The 20,596-nt window shown below is 37.7% G+C and overlaps 2 protein-coding genes across 2 annotated transcripts in view; both read left to right on the forward strand.

The window, feature by feature from the left end:
- The window catches only part of wdfy3 (WD repeat and FYVE domain containing 3), a 125,606-nt gene extending 115,786 nt beyond the window's left edge, over positions 1 to 9,820 (forward strand). Inside the window, 9 exon segments of the mRNA XM_042488045.1 lie at positions 89 to 247; positions 337 to 516; positions 813 to 995; positions 1,328 to 1,421; positions 2,330 to 2,473; positions 3,313 to 3,546; positions 3,746 to 3,857; positions 4,186 to 4,383; positions 5,706 to 9,820. Of these exon segments, the coding sequence (XP_042343979.1) occupies positions 89 to 247; positions 337 to 516; positions 813 to 995; positions 1,328 to 1,421; positions 2,330 to 2,473; positions 3,313 to 3,546; positions 3,746 to 3,857; positions 4,186 to 4,383; positions 5,706 to 5,826 (1,425 nt within the window). The 3' untranslated portion in view covers positions 5,827 to 9,820.
- A 2,350-nt stretch (positions 9,821 to 12,170) lies between these two features.
- LOC121944656 (phosphatidate cytidylyltransferase 2-like) overlaps positions 12,171 to 20,596 on the forward strand; it is a 36,485-nt gene continuing 28,059 nt past the window's right edge. Inside the window, exon 1 of the mRNA XM_042488520.1 lies at positions 12,171 to 12,483. Coding sequence (XP_042344454.1) covers positions 12,415 to 12,483 — 69 coding nt within the window. The 5' untranslated portion in view covers positions 12,171 to 12,414. The remainder of the gene's footprint in view (positions 12,484 to 20,596) is intronic.

Genomic DNA, 20,596 nt, shown 5'->3' on the forward strand with positions numbered 1-20,596 from the left:
AAAGTTTATGCTCTAAAAGGCCACAACAGACGAGTCCTCCGTCATCTACATTTCCCACCTCTGAAAAAACGATCTCTTGTTTTTTTAGGCGTTGGTGGTGTACGAGTGTCTGTCAGAGTGGGGTCAGATCCTCTATGCCATTTGTCCAAACCTGAAGCTGGTCATCACCGGCGGCACCAGCACCGCCATCTGTGTGTGGGAGACGGGAACCTCCAAGGAGCGAGCCAAGTCTCTGACGCTCAAACAGGTAAAAAGACAAAAAACACACAACGCAAAGTCCTTGGGCAGCGTCAAAGAAATCTGAGTCCGTCTCATGTCTCTGCTGTTTCATCGTAGGCATTGCTGGGCCACACGGACGCTGTGACGTGTCTGACTGCGTCCTCAGCGTACCACATTGTTGTCAGCGGCTCGCGGGATCGAACCTGCATCATCTGGGACCTCAATAAGCTTTCCTTCGTCACGCAGCTCAGGGGACACCGAGCGCCCGTCTCTGCTCTGTGTATCAATGAACTGACGGTGAGCTGGAGCACGAGTTTCTCCTCCGTCACTCTAGAAATCATCAGTATCATCACTTTAACAGCAGTTGCTATCAAAAGTCACAAATTGCGATAAAATCAGTAAAAAGGATGAAACATTAAAATATCAAACAGATCTGCAACCAGTAAAAAATGCATAACAGCACAACAGAAGGCAACAATGCAGTAAAAATGATGACAAATAAAGATAAGAAATCATGTGTCTTCCAGGACAATAAATATCTGAAAGCTTAATGAATATAATGTGTGTGTCTTTGTGTTTGTGTCTGTGTGTAGGGGGACATTGTGTCCTGTGCGGGGACATACATTCACGTGTGGAGCATCAACGGCAGCCCCATCGCCAGCGCCAACACCTTCACCGGGCGCAGCCAGCAGATCCTGTGCTGCTGCGTGTCGGAGATGAACGAGTGGGACACGCAGAACGTCATCGTCACAGGACACTCGGACGGCGTCGTCAGGGTAACCATGCCCACTGTAATCTCACAGAATATCAGAAATATACTGATTTATTGTTTCCTCTTCTCTTTAGATCAGTGCTTTTTCAAATGCCGATCGTGATATTTATTGCCAATAAAAGTATTCACGTCTGTATTTTTTTTCCAGCCTTTTGTTGATGCATTTGCTGTGTTTTCTTCACTTAAATAACATCAGATAGGCAATAATTAAGACTTATTATTGCACACAAAATATTTGATGTTAAACTTGAAATATTCTACTCTTTTTTAATTGTGCTGTGATGTGATTGAACTAAACTGTGCTTAATTCAACCTTACTTTAAATATTTCTTGTAGTTTTGGAGAATGGAGTTCCTCCAAGTCCCAGAAACCCCTGCTCCAGAGCCAGTAGAGCCAGATGTGCCTGACTGCTGTGGCGAGGAGAAGATTGGTGAGTCCTGATGGGAAAAAATAACCGAGTAGAGCTGCTGAACGGAGGCTTTTGTGGCAGTGATATAGTGACACAGAATAAAGAGGAAACTGCTTAAAATGATCATTTTTTCAGCGATCTGCTTACGGATGAAAGAGCTTGAGACAGGATCATCCTTATACAAATGCTGTTTAAACAATTCGCCTTAAGTCATCAACTAGTCCACTTACTGTTCATTTGGGTTATTTTATACATAAGCTATGATAATTTTTCTCTTTTTTAACTCTTTTTACTTAACTCCATGATCCTGTCTGGAAACCTGTCTGCGTTGTAAAAACTTAAAATGCATCTTAAATATCTTGTTAAATCAAAATATCTTGAAAATTGTCTTGAGCAAAGATTTTATTTTTTTACATTTCATATGAGCTTTAAGCTGCTGTGTTATTTGAGAACGATGGATCATCTTGTTTTGAGATATAAATTTCTCTCAATTTAAGTTATTACATTTTTATCCCGCTGGCGACCTGAAGCTGGAGCTACATGCACACTGAAATCATGACGGGAAAAAGAATTAATTTTTTTCTCAGTGACAAAACGTAACAAGTCTCCTTGAAGCTTGTAGCTGCTTGTGATGAATCCAAAAACAAATATGCACAGAAAAATGGAAACACTGATAACATCCGGTCTCATAATGCCAACGTAATGAAACGACTGTACTTTATCAAAAGTGTCACTTCGTCACTTCTTTACACTGATGTAATAAGGACACAAACGTCAATAGATTTCACAGTTGCAAATGCCTTGTTTTGGCACACTTTACTTTGCCTACTTATATGTTATTTTTGTGAGTATTTGCTCAATAAATTCACTTTGAAAATGTGTTCTCAAGTAAAAAAAGTCAATAATTTTGTAAACTTTTCTTGTCGCAGAGGGCGGCGAGAGTCACAACGGTGACGAGGACAGCAGCGAGTCGGACGGAGACGAGCCCAGTCTGAGCCAGGAGCCCAAAGCGCCGCTTAACCCCTCGACAGGTGGAGGCAGCCAGCCGGGCAGCACCGTCCACAGACCCAGAGGTACTCCACCAACGGCCCCTCCCACTAATAACGACAGTTTATGGTCCTGACGGTTGAGCTGGATTTAGCAAACGAAAAGCTGCTCTGGAGTTCAGATTTCAGTTGCACTTTTGTCTTTAGAGTTAAAAAAAAAGAATATAGGTTAATGTCTGAATATAACTTTTAAGTTGTGAAAATCAATATTCAGAGGCAACTTTAAAACTCAACATTTCTCCTGCTTTGTCATTCTCTCTTCATCTTTTTCCATTTTTCTTAACCCTATGACACCTGGATCGACATCTTTTTTCTTGTGCTGCGTTTAGACGCCTTTTACAAGTATTTTAACCTGTGAACCCTTAGCAAATTGGTTTTATTTATTTATTTTTTTCAGAAAAATTGGTAAAAAAGCGATGTACAACTTAGTAAGAAATGTCCCACAAACTGAAATAAATGTGTTTATTTAGAAAAATATTTTAAAAAAAACAGGGGAAAAAATATCTAGAAAATGATATTTAGAAATATAATTATATATCGAAATGTATGCTATAGAATCCTTATGACTTTTTTAAAAACGGTTTATTCCTTATTTTACTTTACTGTTTTTCTTTGTTTATTTTTTTTATTTGTTTTTGGTGCTAATTTTCAGATAATTTTTCTGTATTTTTTTTCTTGCAGATTTTTGGGTAATTTCTTCTTAGGTTGCTCATTGCCTTCTTTTCATGTTTTTAAAAGAAATCAAGTCAGTTTGCTTTGGTTTCAAAGTTAATGTTTCGTATTTTATTTACTGAGAATATTGACTTCACGGCACAAACCTCGATCCACAATAACGTTCACATTCCTGAAATTAAACTCCCTTTCAGGTCCTTCAGCCCGAGCTGGAGCCTCATGGTCGATGGACAGCAGCTCTGACGACTCTCACCGCTGGTCAGACACCCTCAGCATCGACGAGAAGGACGGTTTCGTGTTCGTCAACTACTCCGAAGGCCAAACTAAAGTCCATCATGCTCACCCGGCTCACCCAGGCCAGGGCTCAGTGCCGCAGCCTCTCCAGCCCTCCAGCATGGACGCACGGACGTATAACCAGCTCAGGGCCGGTGGGTGACCCGTGATGCTCGAAAATGTTGAAAATTAATCTTCTGACAAGTTTTTTCAGCTCTTAAGAGAGAAAATAAAACACGGCAGAGTGTTTATCGGGGTCTCCTCCCTCATCAAAGAAGAAAAGTTCTTAAAAGTGAGCTCGACTGATCTGATGACAGTGTGTTTGTCTCTTTGTTTATGTTTGTGTGTTTACAGGCTACAGATGGGAGCGCCAGCTGGTCTTCCGCAGCAAACTCACCATGCACACGGCATTTGATCGCAAGGACAACGCTCAGCCGGCCGAAATCACATCCCTCGCCATCTCCAAGTAAGACAGACGAGTGTCCGACACACTAACTAACAGAACGTCTTCATTTTTTAAATTAAGAGCATCTTCTACTCGCCGTTAGATACATGGAAGCTGTGAGGGCCCAAAGTCAAACACAAACCAAGATTTATCTCCACACAAAACTTTCTTTTTCTTGTCAAATTGTCAAAAATTTCTAATGAGAAAGAAAATGGCCAAACATTTTATAGAAATCAGGCCCTCCAAACCCCCGGAAGTCGATGGTCTTCATGGTCAGTCATGAAAAAAGTCGTGGACATTTTCCGGTTAAAATGTGTATGACCGCTGCCTGTTACCATCCTCTCCTCAGGGACCACAGTAAGATCCTGGTGGGCGACGGTCGCGGTCGAGTCTTCAGCTGGTCAGTGAGCGACCAGCCGGGCCGTTCGGCGGCCGACCACTGGGTGAAGGACGAGGTGGTCGACAGCTGCTCCGGCTGCACGGTTCGATTCTCCCTCACGGAGCGACGCCACCACTGCAGGAACTGCGGGCAGCTCTTCTGCCAGAAGTAAGTCAGTTACAGCAGCGCAGCACGTGTTTCCAGCACGACCTTACCCGCGGCTTTCACTGAAACTTTTAGGACGCAGAGATGACATTTTATTTCCAAAAGGTCAAAGGTTTACTTCACTATGACGTCATAATCCTGCAAAAACACTTTGCGTGAGTGGGATATGAAGATATCATAAGGTTCATTTTGGTTTAAATATTTATTTTCTGTCAGACATTGAACATGATAAATATACTGTAGAACAGGCGTCACCAGCTGGAGGACCTATTCTACTAAAATTCATAGAGGTCCATGGTGTGATAAACATATGATTTATTATTATTTATTAAACTTTCCAGCATCGCTCCAGACACGGAGCGATGCATCCTGATGTTTCTAAATAATTCATCCAAAGTCTAAACCCGAAACTAACGCAAAGTCTGTAAAAGTCTAAAGAAGTCACTTTCCACTTCTGCAAATGTGTCTGTTTCAGACACTTTTGTGCTTTGAGGAGAAGCTGCGCTGTTTGTCTGTCTCACTGTGCTGCTGTCGGATCATCAGCCGTTTGATCCGCGATGATGAAATGCTGTGGCTGTCAAACACTCAGCTGCTCTACAGTTCGACATTCTATCGTCATTCTATCGTATACATCTCATATTTCAATCAAGGAAAAGTTATTTCGCGATTTCTATCATTATCGTTTTATTGCCCAGCCCTAAGTGAAACATATGCAGTGTTTATAAAGTTTTGTGATTTTTCTTCTGTAATGTGTGAGCAGAACAGCAAAGCATTACCGACAGCAGCCCAGATAACGCGTTGAATTTGCAGTTTAATAACAGCGGCCTAATAATGCCTACAAACATTTCATCAGTTCAATATGAGCTCTTTGTGACACCAAAGAACATGAATATAAACACTATAAATATTGAAGTGCTGCATGAATTTCTGTCAGTCAGCTAAGTTTGATTTCCCCACGTGGGTCCTGATGATGCTCTCATGATGTAGGATGACAAACGCCGAAACTGAAACTAAGAGTCCCATGCCTATATTGATAGTGGAGGCGTGACTTATAATAATAATGGCAGTGGTCAAGCAGGATTGCGCAACAACCAAAGCCCACGACACAGGCGCAGCCACAGACAGGACCACAGCAACAGCACAGCCAAGACCGCGATCCAGGCTGAGCCAAAAATGTAAAAAATCTGAGTGCAACAAAACTGAACCAGAACTTAAATGCAACAGTGATGCATTTTTCCCCGTTTTTCGTCCGGACCAAATGAACACCAAACTGCAGGTGTGAAAGCAACCTAAATCTCCATCTTTTTTCTCCATTTGTCCATCAGGTGCAGTCGCTTCCAGTCAGAGATCAAACGGCTGAAGATCTCGTCTCCGGTGCGAGTTTGTCAGAACTGTTACTACAACCTTCAACACGAGCGCAGCGCTGAGGACGGCTGCAGAAACTGAGCTCCACCTCCACCTGGAAGAAACACCTGCCCTCCCCCTTCTGCGGACTCCGACATGAGGAGCGCTTCATTCCTCCGACTGCCTTGTTGTTCCCTCACACCCTGAAAACGCTCTCCCTCCAAACTCCCGCCTTTATCCTCTCGTACGTCCAGTAACCACATGTACTGTAACACACTGACAGACTGCAACAGGAGGGAGCGTCTCGGCGAAGGAGGCGGGGGAAAAAAAACGAGGATCGAAAGGAACTCAATCACCACTTTGACCACCTGCACTCACCTGGAGGAGGAAAAAAAAGCAAAACCACCGTCGATGCGGCACGCTTGAATCAATCACCCGCCATTTTTGCTTTGAGATCAAGAAAACTCCTTCCTCTTTCACCACGTTTAAAGAAAACAACTTGTTAATATTGTAAATACGTACCATGGCCTTTTTAACTCTAAGAGGAACCAACACAGAACAAAAAATAAGGTCAATGAGAAAAAAAAGAAGTTGCCTGTAACATAGCGTTGTGACTAACCACTTCTGGCTTTAAAAAAACAAAATGTGTGTAGTCTGCGTCACGAGTCACGGCGAGTCCAGAGGAAGGGATATGAATGTCAATAATTAATGTCTGTGGGTTGACTTTACAGTGGGTCTAGTTATGCAAAATCTTTTTTATTTCCCGATCAGTTTTTTTTATTGTTTACAAATTTGTTTCGTAAGTGTTGCCCACAGTGTCGAGCCATCACCATCACAGAGAGATTTATCATCAAATTGCTTTTTCCTCTTTTTTTTTAGCCAAATTGTTTAAATGAATCAATTATGATGATTTTTTTTAACCTATCATCTTATCCTTTTTATGAATTCCCATTTTTTGTTGTTGTTGCTGCTGTTTTGAAGACTGGACACATTATCATTTCAGATTTTAGTTTTAAACCATATCACTCCGTTTATTTCAAGAATTTATTTTTCTCTAAAGAGAGAAAACGTCATCGTCTGACAAAAATATGAATTAGGTAAAAAAAAAAATCATGGAGCCTTATTTAGTTACTGTACGACGTCAAAGCGGCTTTTTGAATGCACACAAAAAAGGGACTCTTTTTGTATATTGCTGTTTTGTTATTTCCGTTGTCGTTTGCAGACGTTCGCTCCGACCCTGTGGCATTATTACAGCACATCAGCACATGTGGCACTCCACACACTTTATCCTCAGTCCTCCAAGAAAATGTTAAACTGCAGCAGCAGCAGCCGAGCGCATTCAAAGAGTTTATTATTAGACATCGTGACATTCCCTGAAACAGAACAGCTCAGCTCACAACGTGAAAATATCTCTAAAAATGTGCACACACAACCATTTTTATACCCTTTTTTTATTTTATTTTTGATACAAATAAAAAAAAGCCCTTAGATTTAAAAAAAGAAGTTATATCCACATCTTGCTTTCATATTTTATCTATGATTTACCCTGTTTTTGCTTTTTTTTAAAATTTGTGTAATTTCCTAACTAAGGATGCCCAGAATAGTTAAATACACCAACTTTTTCAATCAATCAATCACTTCCTGAAATAACTTGAAATTGGCATGTTTTTTTTAGTTTAATTCTCCTAAATATATTGATCCAAATGTATTGACTAAATGGAAAGTTTAGATTTTTTTTTTTTGTTTTTGGATCATAGATATAAAAAAATTACCTGTGGATAAGTCTGTGGGGTTTAATTTGTGCCAAAAAATGTTTTTGTATTTATTTTCGTCAAATACTTGACTGTCCCACATGCTAAGATTTCTCTCTCTTTTTTATGAGTTCACCTGGTTATTATTCCTGCTTTGTGTCACTTTTTTTTCTTTCTCTTGGCCCGTGTCTCATTTTGCCTGTTCCGTTATGAATTCATGGGACGGCTCTAAAATGGACAAAGACAAAAAAAAGGGGACAAGGACAGTATTTAAGAGAAGGACATAACGAGACGTCTCGTCATCAAGATGTAGTCAGAAAAACAGACGAGTAATTAAAAGCAGCATAAATCATGACGGACAAACTGCAGAGAAAAAATGACGCGACAATGACAAAACGATTGCAGATCAGTCGCTTTTTTATTGATTCAACATTGAGCGACGTCAGTAGTTGAGGACAAAATGTAAAAGCAGACATATTAAGCTTTTTTGTGATTGTGTGATCATAGGATCTTTCAAATAAAGCTCAAGGAGACTTTTTAAAGACATATGTAAACTCAACAAGTAAAATGTAATAATAGTACACATAAAAATAAAAAATAAACATTTTTTTGGCACAGATTGACCTCCATACAGGCTGCCATGTTGACAGGTTAATATCACAGGATTGATACAAAGTGCTCAAAGTACTTGAATTTGACACTTAGAAATTTAAGTCCTGGAATACCTTGAAAATCAGACATTTTTAACTTGAAAAAGTACATAAAATTGAGAGGAGAATTTAAGTTATTTTATGAAAGGTGTAAGATTAGTGTTTTACAGCTGTAGCTGCAGTCATTATCTAATGCCGTATTAGCGGCAGTTGCTCAGTAAACACCCATAAATAGTCCAGGATGTTTTACAAGGCTGCAAACAACTCACATCAGCTGTTAGCACGAATTTTGAGCTGTAATTTGGCAGGAAATAAGCAGCCTTTAATTAATAATGACTTGATTTTAGAGTATGTGTTTGCTCCATTTATGAATTCGCACAATTTTCTTGCAACAGACGATTGTGGAGAAAACCATTTCATCCTTAAGTTAATATTAGTGCTTGAAAATAACTTGAAAGTCTTTAAATTTGACTCACCCCTGTCGGTAAGAACCCTGATATGAAATATTTTTATTTTTTAATTTTTTAATTTTTTTGTTTACTGGAACTCGTATAAATTGTTTGTCATGAATTTATCACCATCAAACACATTTTTACTCTGCTGGATGGCTGCTGCTGCTGCTTTTAACAAAGGGACAGTTTTGTTTTTATGTAAACTCTGTACATTTTCTGTTTGTTTTTTTGCCCTCCTCTCTCTCCATACACACATCGATGATTTGTTCGTGGTTCTGTGGGCAACAACTGTGCATTCAAGTGCTGCTTTCTTTCTTTCTTTCCCAGAGAGAACTGTTTTCTTTTTGTTTCCCACTAGTCTTCACGGAGTCTCAAACGTGTACAAAAAAAGACACTTCTCAGATTTAAAACTCACCCCCCGCAGCTCCCCGACGTTATAATAATAATATGCACTCTTATTATTGTCCTTATATCATTCTGCATTTATGTACTGTAATTTAGCGTGCAATCATGCCATCTAGCTGAAAAAAGGCCGAGTCGGCTTCTATCAATCAAGAGTTCCTTTGCACCTTCACATGTACAAAAAACAAGTCAAGAGGAATCACAGGTTTTTATTGAATGCAGTTTTACGTTGTCATTTTACCAGAAAGGTGCATTTCACAGCGGATAAATGAACTGTACAAAGTATTTATGCAATTATAACTGGTTTTAGATTTTTTTAATGATTATTGCGATTTCAGCAAGTTTTGTTACTTGTTGCATGTCTATTAACACAGCTGACTTTCTGTGTCAGTGCATTGTACATGTTTCTCGGCATTATATTTTGTTGGTTTTATTCTTTTTGTCTTTTTTTTTCGGAGGCATTGTCTGACGAGCGACCGACAGGTTTGTGTACAGAGCCGGAGATCGTGTTCCCAACTCTGGGTGGACTTTTGTACTCTTTATGGAAGAAAAAAATTAAGGACTAACGAGAGAAGAAGAAGAAGACAAAAAAAAAGAGAAATCCTGGATTATTTTGGTGGTCTTGTATTAGACTGCATTACTACAGTATCTGGTGTGCAATCTGTGATAGCTGAATGTTCCTTGTATATTTGTGTTCACTACATCCTACAAGAGAAAAAAACAGTAGAGTAACCCCCGACCCCCCCCCTTACAAAAACAAAATGTTACAATAATGCAATAGATCTGGTACTTATTCTTTTTAATTTCATTTCAATAAATAATTGCTGTTTACCACCAAAAATAGACTCAATTCTTTTATTTTACACGAGCATGTGAATTAAAACACAAAAAAACGAAAACAGTACTCATTAAAACCAGAAACTGAGGAAACGCTACCATAAGGGAGGAAAAACCAGAGGCAGATAAAACCTAGAAATATATGGATAAAAAAAAAAAATTATAATATTAATAATAAAAGATTAAAAACCAAAATACTTGAATTGTAAAGGAGATAAATGAAAGAATAACAGCACAAAGTAAAATGATAAATCAGTTAAAAATTATAAAATGATAAAGGTAAGTAGTAAAACTGTGAAACAGACTAAAATGTATGAATAAATACTTAGCAGATTAAAGTTTGATTAAAAGCCAAACTAAAAATGCAGGTTTTGAGTTTGCTTTTAAAAAATATCAACCTCCTCTGAAAGCCAAGTTGTCAAAGGTTTTCCAAGGATTCTTAAAAAGTCTTAAAATGCATTTAATTAATGAATTAATCTGAAAATAAGGTCCTAATTAGAATTAAAATTTCTCATTAATCTTTTAAAAGTCTTTGAAAAATGTTAACTCCCTACGTGGGATATAAGATTTTATGTATCTTTTTTTTTCTAACGTATAATTATTTTATGACTGTTTTTTTTCAGTTTTGGTAATTGTAAAATCAGCCTTATATTTTATTTTGAGTGGCATAAAAATTCTTTAAAGTCTTAAATATAACTTACCTTAAGACATAGGGACCTGATGTGCCGGGTAAAAATAAATGTAAAAAAAATGTACATAAAAAAAAATTCAAAAATGTAATGACTAAATAGACAATAAAGAAATATTTTTAGGATCACGACTTACTTGTTTGATCATTGCACAAATTAGTACAAATTTGACAAACTTTTTAATTTTTTAATAAATTAAATACATTTTAGTCAAATTAATTGGTAACTGTAATGATTCATATTTATATAAGTTTTTATGAATCTGAAGGAACACTGTTGTGCTGTTTCAAGGCCTGTTAAAAATAATCCACCCAGAGAGTTATCAACAAAATCTGGTATATTTCGCTTGAAAAAAATAAAAATAAAAAATAGGAGAAAAAAGAGGAAAAAAGGTCTGCAGATAAAACACTTTAGTTGTTGATGCGTGTATGCAGCATTGTTGCATGAAAATTAACTGGTGCATTATTAATTTACGTTATTAGACCTTTAAAGGGTCTTTGTTTGGACACACTGGTTATTATTACTGGTCTTTGCTACCGCAGCATGAGGCACAGAGTCTGTCTGCAGCATCAGAGCTGTGTCAAGTTAGACAGAGAAACACACACTGACACCGGAACAAACGCGGCTTTTCTTCAAAATAAACCTCCCCTTAAAATGAGCAATTCGTACAGAATAAACAGGCACATACATTTTAATCTGCCCTATAGATGTCCTCGATGTTAAAAGTCTGTAGACGATTAAAAGCTATTAGAATTTTCTAATTGCATCACAAGTCATGCATGTAAAAGATTATCTAACAATCAAGAATTATCAGCAAAGTATAAGTACAAAAAAGTTATGCAAATAAACAGCCTCTGAGTTTGTAATATATAAAGTATTATTGGATTTATAGATTGATGCATTTTCTTTATTTTCGACAGGGATACATCAACCAATAACTGCTGTCAGTCTCATAAAACATAAATATCAGGGCAATGATAGACAGGTTAAATAAAAAAAAAAAAACACAGCATCAACAGCACCAAAAACATTACATAATAACAAAAGGTTTATTCATTTATTTTAAGTGTTTTTAATTATTTGTTCTTTCTGTAGACTGCAAGGGTGCTCCAGTGCTTCTACATCAACCAATAACTGCTGTCAGTATCACAAAACATAAATATCAGGGCAATAAAAGACAGGTTAATTAAGAAAAAAAAACTATCAACAGCACCAACAACAGGACATAATAACAAAAGGTTTATTTATTCATTTATCTATCATTTTTTTGTGTTTTTAATTATTTGGTCTTTCTGCAGCTTGCTGAAGTGCTCCAGTGTTTCTACACCAACAGATAACTGCTTTCAATATCCCAAAATATAAATATAAAAGCAATAAAAGACAAAAAAAAAAAAAAAAGAAAAAAACAACATTAACAACACCAACAACAGAACATACTAATAATAAAACATAGTGTTTCAAGAAATTAAATACATAAATATATAAATAAATAAATAAAATAAAATGAAATACCCGCTTTCACGCTTAAACTTTACTGCCCATTATAGGTAATAAATGCCAAAAAAAAATCTTTAAAAAAAAAAGCATAAATCCCCAGCAGAGCTTTTACTTTGAAGGTTACCGCCGGAAGCCGCGGGTCGTATATAAGCGCTGGCCGGTGGGAGGGCAGCGGGACTGCGGTGATAAACAAACACACGCAGCGGAGACGTTAGTGTCTCCTCTGTCTCTGCTGAGCCGCTTTGACAGCACCGGCTGACTTTCAGGAGAGCCGACCTTCTTCACGAACCGAGTTTTTACCGAGAAAAAACCCAGGACTTTATCCGAAAACCCGGGATTTGTCCCCGCTGTGTCTGTCCCCGGGAGTCGGCTTATGTGACACATTAACGTCCCGCAGAGACACGAGCGAAACATGACGGAGCTGAGGAAGAGAGGCGGAGGCGGAGGAGACCCCGACAGCACCGACAATATCAGCGACAAGGTAAGCGGCACCGACAAAAAACACGTTAGTCTCGCGTCCCCGGTGAGACATCGCCCGTCAAAACAAGTTAGTCAGGTTTGCTGTCAGCTAACCGTCAAGCTAGCTGTCAGTTAGCCGCGGAGCTAATAGAGCTAGTTAGTTAGCTCCCGGTAATCCCGCGGCAACAACATCAACACGGTCACGGAAACGGCTCCGTGCTGGGAAATAACGACTTTAGTGAGGGCTTCGTGTCTTCATCGTGACTGTGGGTGTCACAGCGTGCTCGGTCTGTCTTCGTTAATGTCACGCTGCTGCTGGTTCACTCGGTGTTTCGGTGTCAGATCGGTAATTTAGCTTCATAGTTGGGTTTGTTGTGTTGATTTGCAGCTTTGGAGCAGGTGCGAGCAGGGGCGTTTCTGGGATTTGAGGACAGTGGGGGCTTAGCCCTCGGGGGGGTCTGAATCATGAAGCCAGTTCAGCACAGCCTGTTTCTTTTTGGCTGAGCCAGCTTCAAAAACCCAGAAGCCTCTGTCAGAGGTAACAGGTGCCAAAAAGGTGGTGTTTACCTGTCTATAGGTGAGTTTCCATTAACCCTCAAATTGCAAATGTAAAATATGCTGAAGAAATCTTAGGGCTGAAACACGGTTGTTTTTGTCTTCTGTGTATCATAAACAGTATTAAATGCTCTTTGGTGAATGCTGACGACTTCTTTTTACTTTTGTGATTTTTGAGTCGGCACCCAGAATACTTTTTTCAGCTGTTTATGAAATATATAATACAGCTTTGGAACAGCTTTTGGTAAAACTTCCATTTTTGGTAAAAGTTTTTACCCTTGCGTAGGTGGTATTTCAGTTGATTCAAAAAAGCCATATTTTGCAAAACTGCAATGGAAATAACTATTTTGCTTTTATAGTTGACATAATGTGGGAACTGGCTCCTTCGGGCATGATGCAGCAGAGAGGTGTTATTTCAACTCTTTAAAAGTTGAGCAAATCATCCAGAAATTTTAAATCCACAAATCCTTTGTGAAATTGTGGACTATCACCTCCCCGAAATCCCTCACGTGTGACCGCTCCCACACATGAGGGGCTTGCCTTTCAGTTTTTCCTCGCTGAACACGCCTACGTCACCTTTGATTGAAAATAATGACGGCTCGTGCGGTGGCTGCAATAGAAATAAAGCTGCTAATGTTTTGAACATCCGTCGCCATGTTTCTTGGAATGTTATTTTCGAGAGAAGAAGTTTTATAAAATCACTTAATGGAAACACAGTTTTATCGACATCAAAAATACTGCTGAAGTTTTGTGTAAATCTGTAAAGAAAACCAACCTACTGATGCACTGTAGGTTTCTGTATGGGTTTAAAAAAAAAAAAAAGTGATGTGATGCGTATATGAAGCGCTGCTGTAACCGCGCGGCTTCGTTTGTTGGCATTTATGCAGCTTTATTGCTCAACAACTTAGATAAAGTGTGTTATAACGTTCGCTACCAGCTCAGAGTACACATTCAAACTTTGCATTACTTTGAGCATTTTGGGAATTTTTCACGCTTGTTGGCTCAAATAGTTGGTGCAAATAGTTGCACGGTTGATTTATGGATGATGTCAATTAACAACAAAAAAATGCCAGATATTTGCTGTCTTCTGTATCTGAACTGTGAGTAATTACTGCATCTATAAGTCGTGATTTTCCAAACAGTCTTTGCAAACAACAGACAGTGGGAGAGAAACCAGAGGTCGCAGGTCATATTCTTAACCTTTACTGTTAGCTGCAGTATCTGCAGTCAGTGGCAGATCGAGTTAACTGTCCAGATTGGAGGAAAAGACCCTCCACAGTAAAATGGGGACATTTGCTATTTAAGTAAGTAACTATGGTGTAGTGCGACAGGTTTCAGGGTTTACTAAAAAATCATTGTTTTATCAAACTGTGTACATTTGCTTATCGGTTTAGAAAAAAAATGCAAATGAGTGTACAGTCTCGCCTTTATTTTCAAAAGGGAGACTTTTTACACATACTTTTATTAAAAAAACTGTCAAGTTTCAGTTTCACTATTAAAATGTTTAACCCTTTGAAACCTTGATTTCTTTCAAAAAAATGGAAAAAGGAAATGAGCAATAAAACAAGAATTTTTTATTGCAAGATGTTGGTTAGAAGTTACAAAAAAATGTGAAAATTTGTAAAACAAAAAACAAAAAGCCTGGAAATAAAAGATAAAATAAGAAGCCCTAATTATATATATATATATATATATATATATATATATAAATATATATATATATATATATATATATATATATTATATATATATATATATATTATATATTATATATATATATATATATGTATATACATACATCGACACACCCACACACACAATAAAATCTTTTCAGGTTGTGTGTGTGTGCGTGTGTGTGAGACATAATTTTAAATATATAAAAGTATTAGTGAACACCCCCCCTTTTTTAATTGTTTTTTAATGATTGTCCCTCTCCCTCTCTCATTTTAAGCCAATTTTCAGATAATTTTCTTGTCCCATTTCCATAATGTCTTGCGCACTGCAGAAAGTGTTTTTTTTTTTTCTTTTTTTGAAAGAAATCAGACTAATTTGCTCAATTTTCAAAAATTAAAAGGCTTATGAAGGGTTAGGGCAAGAAAAGTGAGAGCGATCCAGGTCTCAAAGGGTTTATTAAAAAAAAAACCTTCTGTTTTCATTGTAACTGATGATGATAATTCTGTTATACAGTGATACTGTAATGCTGCAATATTTTCTGAGACAATTATCCTATTGTGAAAGTCTCACACTGCTGCAAACCTATCTGTAACTTTAGTCTTTTGTGTTGTAGTGGAAAAATTAATCTTCTGTTTACTTTATGTATGTCTGGACAGATGCAACACTGACGTTAATAGACAACCAAGACTTTGAAGATAATCAAGTTATTGTCCTGAAGCCGGTATTGATTGCGTGTTTACTGTCTCCACCTTTTTTAGTTAAGTAGTGTTTTATCTCTGCCTTATTCTTAGTCTTCCCCTCAGTGGGATCGTTTCAAAGGTTAGACAGAGTCAGCCTCACCTAACAGCCCCCACTCAGGCGTCCAAGCACCAGCCCCTGTGTAACGTACGCAGGGGTCGTTGAGCAATCCCATCCGGCCCACTGATTAACTCGCCTCACAGAGAAAAGAGCTCGCTCACTGACACTCTGCATCATGTCTCTGAAACTGTGCCAAGGAGTTCGACATGGCTCAGAATTTATCATGCATGTGCCGCTGTATGTCTGCTTTACACAAGGTCACCTCTTTGGAAAGTGTGCCGCCACAGGAGCTGATTTACATATTACCTCGATGCCTGAAAAGTGGAGTGTTTTCACTGGATGTGCCGGTTAAAACGTCTCCTCCTGAAAATGCACATACATGCAGATTCCATCATTATAAGGATAATCTGTGGAGGGCTGCAATTAATGATTATTTTCATTATCAATTAATGGTGTGGCCCAAGTATTTTAGTTCATCTTTTGGTCTTTAGAAAGTCAGTACATTATAAAAATGGCCTGTGTTTTCAGAAAAATAGTCCAAAACTCAAAGATTCTCAGCTTGTTATCATAGAATATGAAGGAAAAAGCAGTAAATATCCATATTTAAGGAGGGAACCAGTGACATTTTGGCATTTTTGTTCTAAAAAAATGACTTGCATGATTAATCAATTTCTCATAATGTCTGTAGATATTTTTTTTGTCATATTATCTATCAATTAATCAACTAATATTGTCAGCTAAAAAAATTGTTTGAACAACATTTTTAAATTTTATTTTATTTGTTTATTATTTGTTTTTATTTAATATAATAATAATAATAATAATAATAATAATAATAATAATAATAATAACAATGATGATGATGATGATGATGATGATGATGATGATGATGATGATAATAATAAAACTTAAAAAACTATTTTTCCAGTGTGGGAAATTCAGGTTTCTACAGATCCTTAAAAACTCTTAAAATGTCTAAAATTCAATTTTATGAATATTAGCTCTAAAAAGTCATAAAAAAACTAGTCAAGCTCTTCAGTGTCAAATTCAACATTTCATACAAATCTTTAAACTACTAAGAAACCTTTTTTTTTTTTTTTAAAACTTGATACATGCACTTAGCTACTGGCAAAATGTAGATTACTATCATAGACTATACACTATTAACTGTATTCCAACAAAAAGGTACCCATATATATATATATATATATATATATATATATATATATATATATATATATATATATATATATATATATATATATATATATATATATATTATACTAGTTACCTTTATAGTTAGCTGCAATGCTTGAATAAGGATGAAACCTCAGTCATAAATTTGGTTAAAATATTTTGAAAAGTTCTTTTAAAGTATTAAATTGAAGTGTCTGATACCTGTTGGGACCCTGAAGTTATCTTGTCCGATCCTTCCAGGAGGAGCTTCCCCGTTCATGTTGCTGTGCCAAAACAGACAAAAAATAAATCTTAATAATCCTTCATTTATCGACTTGAACGAGCAACCTTATTATCGACCTGCTGCAAAGTGTTTGTGTTTGCAGAGTGAATGTGATGATGATGAAAATGCCCCAGCATGATAGGATTATTAGATAATCACTTCACAGTTTTCATACTTTAAAAAAAATGTTTTTTTTTTCATTTTGCCCATCCCAGAAGGTGAGACTGAGCATGGGCGTTTTAAAGAGATTTATTTGTTTTTGGTCATGCAAATGCATGCAGCTATAACATTATACATCACCTCGCAGCCTCTTTGTGAGGCAAATGATGTATTAGATAAAGATTATGAAATCGTCTGTAATGTGAATCCTGTTTACCATCACACACGTTTGTTGCATCATCGTCCTTTTTGTGCAACATGCACAACCAGGATCCATCTGGATTCAGACTGACTGTGTTTGGAGTTCAGTTCCCGCTGGAGGTTCTCGTACTAAAAACAGACTGACAAGTGGAGCTGAAGTACATCATGACATGCACATCCATATGTATTTGTTCCTGGTTACTGTTGCCCGGCTGTGTGTGTGTTTGCAGTCTGGTCATCTTGGCATCGTTCCACACTCTACGTCTCATTAGTGTCCCAACTTGTTTTTCCTCACCTCCTCTAAAGTCCATTTTTGGCCCTCAGCTGTCCCCAGGAAGTCCTCTGTCTCAACACAGAGACATGGGAGAAGCATGACAAGGCAAAGTCAAACAGGGATAAGTTTGCATTTATCGGTAGGATAATTTTTTGGGACAGATAACAGACAGCATAACAAATGCTTCTGCAAGATTTAATCATTGTCAGTAAACTCTGGCCATCAGTATTGTTGTGACACTGAGGCATTCAAACTCTTAGCTGCTCTACTTTCTGGTAGAGCTGCAACAATTAACTGGTTGGTTGTCAGCTTTTTAATTAATCGCTACCTTATTTGATAATGGATTAATCAAACCAAAAACTTCTGATTCCGGCTTCGTAAAGGTGAATATTTTCTGGTTTCTTTACTCCTCCAGTAAACCGAATATCTTTGAGATGCTGAGAAAACACGACGTTTGAAGATGTCATCTTGGTTATTTGCAGCCCGACTTTCTGGCAGTTCGGCCTTTTTTTTCAGTTTAAAGGAATACTTCATCCACAAAATCACCATCTGTAAATCGATTAGTCATGATGTGTTACTTAAATCCATGAAGAAAACATTTGCATGCCTCCGTGGAAAATGGCGAACACATTGATTTTTTGGGAGCAAGCCTATATCAAAACATCTGTTTACAAACTGTAACACAGCTGCTGCAGTATAATCCAAGTCTCACATGGACCGTCTTCATGTCTTAAGGTGAAGGTTTCCTGTGTGAGGTCATTTTTATCCTCTGTAATGTTTTACTTGATTGTCAAATTGCTGCTCACCTACAAGACAAATGCCCATTTCAACACGTATTTGTGCATCCCCTGATGCATCCTGACGGTGCATTGTGGGAGATCTCTGTTTGTCCCAAACACATTTTCTATTGTCTCCAAAACAACAGTGTTAGTCTCAAGCTCTGCTTTTTAGCAAAAAAAGACACAAGAGACACAAAAGATCGCGCACAGACGTCGGTGAGTGTCTGATCGGCCAATGATGAGACGAATGTCGGCTTGTAACAGTGTTTAGCTGATAAATCTGTGCCTCCCTAACATCAGGCATGTTTGGAGCTTTGTATTTGTTATCTGGAGTAGTTACTCCTCTTGGTATGATTGTTTTGGAAGGTGAGCCTAGTATCAATCAAGTGGCTAAAATGCTTCAAAAAATAGTTCGGTCATTTGCGGAAATGATCATGGAAAGACAGAGTTTATGGGTCAAAGGAGATGGACACTGACGGATGATGACTAACAGACAGAAGAAACCTCTGTTTGGAAAATGAATAAAGGGCAAAACAGATAATCGCAAGTTATTTTCTGACATTTATTTAACAGTATATTAAAAAAAATCAGAACGATTAATATCTGTGTATCACAGAGTGCGGATGAGGCTCTCACGTTCTGTCTGGCTTTCTTTTGACTTCCTGCTGCCAAAATCTCCAACCTGGCAAAGTTGCCAAACCTCAACCTAGTTAATTAGCAACTTGTAATTCCACGGGATTTTTGTATGCAAGCCCTGATTTGCTTGTAATTAAATACTGTGAGCCTGATATTACTGCAAACGATGCAGCAAAACATGTTTTTCTACTATGATTCAGACAAGCAGGAACAAACTGTTTATCTGGAAGTATAAATTATCTGCGGTGTTTTAGAGAGAGAGAAATATTTGTTGGCTAGTTTTGGGTGTTGCTAATAAGAAGGAGCTTTGAGTGCAAAATAGAGTTTAAACTGGGATAAATCCACCCTGTCTGCATCTTGTCTTGGAGGTTAAAGATTTGGTGTGTCACACACCCGGCAGCAACACCCAGACAGATCATGTTCACATGAGGCGTACTTTATTTAGTCACCGAATAAAGCTAAGTGTTTTGTGGACTTGTTAAAGTGGCTGGAACGGCCCCCGCACACACACACACACACACACACACACACACACACACACAGACACAGACACACACACACACACACACATACATTTATATTCACATCCTCCCTGTGTGTGCTGCCTCCAAGGCCAATATTTGCTTTCATGAATTAGTCAACCACACATACTCAGCAGTGTGTATATTGACCCGGTGCTCTTCACACTGCTGCGCTCCCTTCGTGCTCCTGCACACTGTTGCTCCGACAGTTAGCGGCTGCTCAAGACTCCACATGACAGTTGACCTTGGTGGGAAGTCTGCTGGTCGGCCTGGCCGTCTCTGCAGCCTGCAGCAGCAGCGGCGGCGGCGGCGGTGGCGGCAGCAGGCAGTTTAACGCTCTGCTGGTCACAGTTTCACTCCGCACAGCCGTAGTTAGAAATGTTTTTAGACAGCAGAGGAGTCTTAACTGCTCCACATCAAGGCTCTGCATTCAGATAACCTCATTTATTTGGTGTTTTTTACCTTGATCTTTATGTCAACGGCATAAATTAGAAGGATTTCGTTGTGTCTTACGAGACAGCAATATGGATTTGTAACAGTTTGAAATCTCTTGAAAATTGTTTGACGTATTTTCATTAAAGGAATAGTTTTCATTCTTTGAACCAGCATTGTGCCATAATAATGTGGATAGTGTGTGTAGATGAACTGTGGTCAGGGTACCCGCTGATCCTAACAAATCTTAAAAAGCATTGAATATATCAATCTTAAAATAAGGCCTTAGTTTGTATTAAAATGACTTAAATTAATCTTTCAGAAATATTAACAATGCTTATAGGACTTTATGAATTGTTTTTTCTGATGTAACTTTGTAAAACCTCAAAATATTTGATAACATCGAGTTTTTTTTAAATAATTGCCTGCCAACACATAACAAAATATTTCTTGATAAAAAGGAAAAACTTAGAAAAAACATATATCTGTTATAAATAAAAAGTAGATACATAATTATAATAATAGATTTTTAAAAAGAAAAAAATGCATTTGACATTTTAATCATTTTATATGTTCATCTTACTTTTAGTGACATGTTCATTCTGTTGACATTCAGTAAAAGTAATTTAACGCCTGTCATGTTGATT

Source organism: Plectropomus leopardus, chromosome 6 (assembly GCF_008729295.1).
Source record: "Plectropomus leopardus isolate mb chromosome 6, YSFRI_Pleo_2.0, whole genome shotgun sequence".
In the NCBI taxonomy this organism is placed as follows: domain Eukaryota; kingdom Metazoa; phylum Chordata; class Actinopteri; order Perciformes; family Serranidae; genus Plectropomus; species Plectropomus leopardus.